Source organism: Lepisma saccharinum, chromosome 4, assembly GCF_977018435.1.
Source record: "Lepisma saccharinum chromosome 4, izLepSacc3.1, whole genome shotgun sequence".
NCBI classification, from domain to species: Eukaryota; Metazoa; Arthropoda; class Insecta; order Zygentoma; family Lepismatidae; genus Lepisma; species Lepisma saccharinum.
This window is the reverse complement of record NC_139232.1, coordinates 110,172,641-110,178,984: the sequence shown is the minus strand read 5'-3', so window position 1 is coordinate 110,178,984 and position 6,344 is coordinate 110,172,641. Positions and strand designations below refer to the sequence as shown.

Here is a 6,344-nt window from a genome sequence, read left to right as displayed (position 1 = left end):
GGAGAGATTTGAAGCACTTGTTCCAGTTGGAAGCAGAACCATCTCTTAAATTATTTATTTTGAACTATAAATCTCGTCATGCCAAATTAAGGTTTACAAATATATGAAAATACATATCCCCCAAATTTTTCAGAATTTCTAAGTTAGTGGGAACCTCTGTGATTGATATTTCTGTACATATTTTCATGTTGTTATTGTTCTTGATACAAAGGCACAAATTCATTTCTACTTCTCCAATCTTATATCTTCACTTTGTTGGTATCAGCTAGAACTTGATATTTGTCCTCCCTATTAAATATCTAGTGTGTTCGGGAAAAATTACTTAAGTCACAAACTGCAATTTTCTGTTCCTTTCACTTAAGTCACACTGAATCATTAACCTTTTGCCACCCAAGGCCTTTTTCACATGTAAGCCTCTATTGCCAGAGCCGATTTTGAGCAAAATGCAGAGTTTCAATTAAATGAGTGTAGATCGGAGGATAATTGCCCTAGAGAGATGAGTGATATACCGTTGTACGCGGAATGAACCAGAGATTAAGACTATATGAAATTTTTGCAAATTCGGCGTATATGTGGTGGGGGGGAGGGGCAAACTCAAAATTCCGGGAAAAAAATGGTTCCCCCACCCTCCCCCCAAGGAAAAAGTACATGACAGTTTCGACATGCACATGGAAATGATCGCTGACATGTAAGGAACACAAAAATATTTGCATTATTATCATATGACCAATGTAACTTGAGTTGTGCTCCCAAAAGGAATGGTCGGCACGCCACTGATTCAAGCTTCAAAATGCAGCGGTACCTTGAAATGACTATAGCTCAGAAACTAAATGCCCTAGAGATATAAAAGATATACCGTTGTACGCAGAATGAATCACAGATTGAGACGATATATAATTTATGCACATTCGGCGTATACATGGAGGGGGAAAGGGGGGAAATCCCCTGAAAATACTTTTTTAAAAAAATGGGGTTTCGCTCCCCCCCCCTCTCAAAAAGGATATGAAAAGTTCAAAATGCACATAGAAATTATCGCTGGCATGTAAGAAACAGAAAAATATTTGCATCATTGTCGTATGACCAATGTAACTTGAGTTGTACCCCCAAAAGGAATGGCCACTGATTCAAGTTTCAAAATGCAGCAGTACCTTGAAATGACTATAGCTCAGAAACTAAATGCCCCAGAGATATGAAAGATATACTGTTGCTACAAGCTGGTAAGTTGCCAGAAATTGTTGATGAATTTATAAAATATAAGTTGCATGTTCTTGCACTGCAAGAAATAAGATGGCCTGGGAGTGGTCAGATAGACAAGGGAAACTGTACAGTTTTGTACAGTGGTGCTGAAACCAGAGGACACAGGGGTACAGGCTTTATAATAAGTAAAGAAGCTAGGAAATCACTAATGGAATTTATACCAGTAAATGACAGACTGTGTAAAATTAGACTTGAAGGCAAGTTCTATAACATCTCCATCATCTCTGCTTACGCACCTAACGAGGATGCAGAAGAACTGGACAAGGAAAAATTTTATGACGAGCTGGACTTGTTAAATGAAAGTACAAGTAGACATGATATACTACTTGTCATGGGTGACTTCAATGCAAAAATTGGAAGAGAATCTGAAGTCAAAGAAGTGGCAGGAAAGAATTCTTTACATTCAGTCACCAGTGAGAATGGTTGGAGATTAATACAGTACTGTATGCAAAATAAAATGCTTGCAAAAAGTACCCAATTCCCCAGGAAAGATATTCATAAAGGCACCTGGAGAGCTCCCGGCGGAACATACACAAACCAGATAGATCATGTTCTGGTGAACAGCAGATATGCCACATCTGTTATAGACGTTAAAACATGTAGAGGGGCCAATTGTGACAGTGATCACTTCCTAGTCAAATCTATATTGCGGCAACGATTGTCTAATATAGGCAAAATCAAGGGAAAAAGGAGAATTGGTTGGGATATAGAAAAGTTAAAGAAAGACAGAGATAAGAGAGCTTTTAAGGAACAAATACACCAACAATTAAGTGATGAGAATGAAAATAATAGCATTGAGGAAATATGGAATGATATGAAGAAAAAACTGATTGAAACATCAGAAGAGATATTAGGGCAAAGGAAGAGATCTAACAGAAAAGATTGGTATGATGAAGAATGTAGAGTACTAATAGGGAAGAAAAATGAGTTACGGAAAAAGATGATTTAAAGAGAAACAAGAGCATCGATGAATGCATATTAAGATGCTAGGAAGGAAGCGACTAAAATCTGTAGGAGGAAAAAGACATATTGGATGGAGGAGCAAGTAAGGAAAATAGAGGAACATCAGACAGAGGGTAATACAAGACAAATGTACGAAGCTGTTAGAAATCTTAGTACTGGATATCAACCAAGGTTAAACCTATGTAAAGACAAAAATGGGAAGCTTATTACGGATCAAGCCAAATGTCTGGAAAAATGGTCAGAATATTTTCAGGAGCTCTATGAATCTAAATTTAATATAACAGATAATGCAGATGAAGACCAAACCCAAGTTACAGAATGTGAGGTACAAAGACGATCGTTTGAAGAAGTAAAGTGTGCAATATTAAAATTAAATAATAATAAAGCACCTGGAGAAGATTTGCTCCCTGCGGAGATATTTAAAAAGGGTGGAGAAACACTTTGGAAGAAAGTTCACGAGCTAGTTTGCATGATATGGGATCAAGAGAAAATACCATGTAGTTGGAAATAGGGAGTTATCTTCCCCATCCATAAAAAGGGTGATAAAAGGAATTGTGGCAACTTCAGGGGGATAACACTATTAAATATTGGATACAAAATGTTTTCCAATATCCTATATATGAGAGCATCTAAGCAGGCAGAAGAAATCCTAGGGGAATATCAATGTGGATTCCGTCCAAATAGATCTACCATAGATCACATCTTCACCATATCTCAAATTATGAAAAAATTCTATGAGCAAAATATAGATCTACACTTTTTATTTATAGACTATCAACGAGCATTTGATAGCTTACACAGAGCTGGGATCATGAAAGTATTCAAGAAAGTAGGATGTCCAGATAAATTAATAAGATTGATAAAGGTAACCTTGGAAAATACAACAGCGGGAGTCATGGTGCAGGGAGAAGTCTCACCAACCATTAACATAGAAACAGGAGTGAGGCAAGGGGATGCTCTGTCCACCCTAATTTTCATTATTGTACTACATGATATTATCAATCCACTGCAAAAAAGGGGGAGTATATTCTACAAAACAACACAGATACTTGCTTATGCTGACGATATTGTGATAATATCAAGGACACTTGCAGATCTTAAAAGTACTTTTTTAAAGATGGATAGTAAATCCAGAGAAATAGGATTATTAATTAATGAAACTAAAACAAGATATATATATATATATATATATGAGAATGTCCAGATCGCCAGCCAGACGAAACTCTCTGGCTTTGAATGTAGGTACATATCACTTTGAGGGAGTACCCACTTTTACTTACCTTGGAGCTCTTCTACATAACAACATAGAAGAAGAAGAGATTGTTAACCAAAGGATACAGGCTGGAAATAGACAGTATTATGCACATATAGAATTATTTAAGTCAAAAAACCTCTCTAGGAACACAAAATTAAGACTGTATAGGACACTTATTAGACCAGTTGTAGCATATGGTGCAGAATCTTGGAAACTTACATCTAAAGCAGAAAGCAAGGTAATGTGTTTTGAAAGGAAGATATTACGTAAGATCTTTGGCCCTGTTAGGAATGAAGATGGATCTTATAGAATTAGGAATAATATGGAGTTAGAAGGATTGATTCAATATGAACATGTGGTGAGATATATAAAATCTCAACGCTTAAGATGTGCAGGACATCTGATGAGAATGGAAGAGGATAGGCTACCACACCTGGTATTCAATCAGAAATTGTGGGGAACAAGGCCACAAGGAAGACCGAGGGGAAGATGGATCGATGCGGTTGAGGAAGATTTGAGAAGGATGAATATACGCAATTGGAAAAATGTAGCTCAAGATAGAACGAGGTGGAGGAAGATTGTTTGGGATGCCAGAGCCCACCAAGGGCTGTAGAGCAAAAGAAGAAGAAGAAGACTGTTGTACGCAGAATGAATCACAGATTCAGACAATATATAATTTATGCACATTCGGCGTACATGTGGAGGGGGAAAGGGGGGAAATCCCGTCAAAAATTCTTTTCTTAAAAAAAATGGTGTTCCACCCTCCCGGCCCCAAAAAAAAATGTCAAAATGCACAAAATGCAAAATTTATGCAAATTTGGTGTATATATGGAGGGGGAAGGGAGAAAACTCCCAAAAATTATTTTAAAAAATTGTCACTTCACCCAAAAAATGTCCTCGCACTTGGGCACAAAACGACACCTACGCACAACATTCAAGGACGAAAAGCTAGAATGCAGTAAAAAATAAGCGCCAATTCTTGCAGCTACTTGAAATTCTATTTTTAGACAATGCTGGGTAACCCCTGTTGCCACTTGTGCTAAAAAAAAAACAAAGGTTTCCTTCAGCGTGCTTCGGAATTCCATTCTCACAACGCAAATTCAACAACCAGTCTTCCCCTCCCCCTCTGCTTGCACCCTCACGGAAAACTTTCGGATACTGATAAACAAGCTTCCTTCGAATGCACTTAGCAGGAGGGAGTGAAAAGCATTTCTTTAGAACAACAAAGCCGGTCTTCCTTTGTCAGCAAAAAATTGACCTTGAAAAGAGACACAAAAGAGAAGTCCCTTTTCCTGCCTTTCCCCCTCCATTTTCATGAAGACAAAAAAATGCAAAAAACCATTTCTGTTAAATACATGTGTTAGGAACAATATAAAAAATAAAATCTAAATTCTAGCCAAAAATAGAAAAGGTATAACGTAAAAACTATGACCTTGACACAGCGTCTCGATCGAGACGCTTGGTTCCGTGAGGGTTACTTTTGGGTATCTCGTTCGAGATGCTTGGGCGGCAAAAGGTTAAAGAATGTTATGAGTATAAATTTATATTGGACATGTGTAAAGATTCTTAACAGTGATGATCCAACATATTTATCATGCCTGTTATATTTTCTATTTAAAGAAGTAACATAAATAACTGCTTCCTGTAAAAAATTTTTTTTATTTAGAATACAGGGTTTGTGGGTTTGTCCAATAAGTATCGGGACAGAAGTCATAAAAATAAATTTATTGAAGATATATGTACAGTGTGTTAATATTCCTCAAATTATGACCCTTCTGCATAAATACACTCTTCATACGCCCCCTGGAAGTCGGCAACTGCAAGGTTGTTCAGGCACGTCATCGAAGCCGCTTTGACCACCTTAATTGTCCCGAAACAATGTCCTTTCAGGCTCCTTTTGATTCGAGGAAACAAAAAGAAGTCGGGGGAGATATATCTGGACTGTAGGGTGCTTGCGGCAACATTGCCACATTGTGCTTGGCCAGTGTCTCCCTCGCAATTAGCGATGTGTGACTGGGTGCATTGTTGTGATGCAGCAGCCAGGAATCGGCGATCTCCATTCAGACGCAGCGGACCCTAGTACTCAAACATTCGAGCACTTCTGCGTAAAATTTCCCGTTCAGTGTTTGTCCAGCATGAGATTCGATTTTCTAGCACTTTGGCCACATTTTCAGCATTTCAGATCAATGTCAAACATCCAGCGCATTGTTAGACTTGAAAGTTTTCTCGGCCATCTTTGAATTTATTATGCCACTCAAAAACACATGTTCTGGACATGGCTTCATCCTTGTAAGCCTCACGGATCATATCAAAAGTCTCCGTAGCAGATTTGTTCAGTTTAAAGCAAAATTTGATGACACAATGCTGCTCGATGGTTCGCTGCATCTAGACTCTCGACGCGAGCACTACACAAACTTTCACTTCAGGTGCAACCTACACACTCCAAAGGCTCGGAGGCAACTGAGCTGGGTCTCCTAGCTCACGTGACATCCCGCAACACTGATCCCACCCAAAGATACCGCCCTTGATCCCTTCCCATTGGCCAGACAAAATCAGTCCCGATACTTATTGGACAAACCCTGTACATACGGGAGTACTAAAATGACTTCCCTGAAACTTACTTGTAAATGTTTTAATGGAAACTCAATGCTTCACTGCTGAGTTGATTTCCGGTTCCTGTTGTTTCCTCGCTTACCGCTAGGGGCGCTGGTGTAACCAGTTTGTCTGCTGCGTGTGATAGGTTTGAGTTGTGAGTTGTAAGCGAGGGAACAACAGCCCTGTCTAGTTGGCTGCACTTTTTTACACTCGGTGCAGTACAGGTGTATCCAGTGTCAAGAGTGGTGCAAGGAAATTACGTTCAACCAACTAG

General features: G+C 38.7%; 1 protein-coding gene across 1 annotated transcript; it reads left to right on the top strand.

Annotated features, from left to right (window-relative positions):
* The first annotated feature begins 1,405 nt into the window (after positions 1-1,405).
* On the top strand, positions 1,406-2,206 carry LOC145987054 (protein CFDP2-like). Its single transcript, XM_083121511.1, has one exon. The coding sequence runs from the start codon at positions 1,406-1,408 to the stop codon at positions 2,204-2,206; it is 801 nt and encodes a 266-aa protein (XP_082977637.1).
* The last annotated feature ends 4,138 nt before the right edge of the window (positions 2,207-6,344 follow it).

What these genes read in the sequence shown, in the direction of transcription:
- LOC145987054 (XM_083121511.1), top strand. Translation starts at nt 1,406, where the DNA reads ATGGAATTTATACCAGTAAATGACAGACTGTGTAAAATTAGACTTGAA.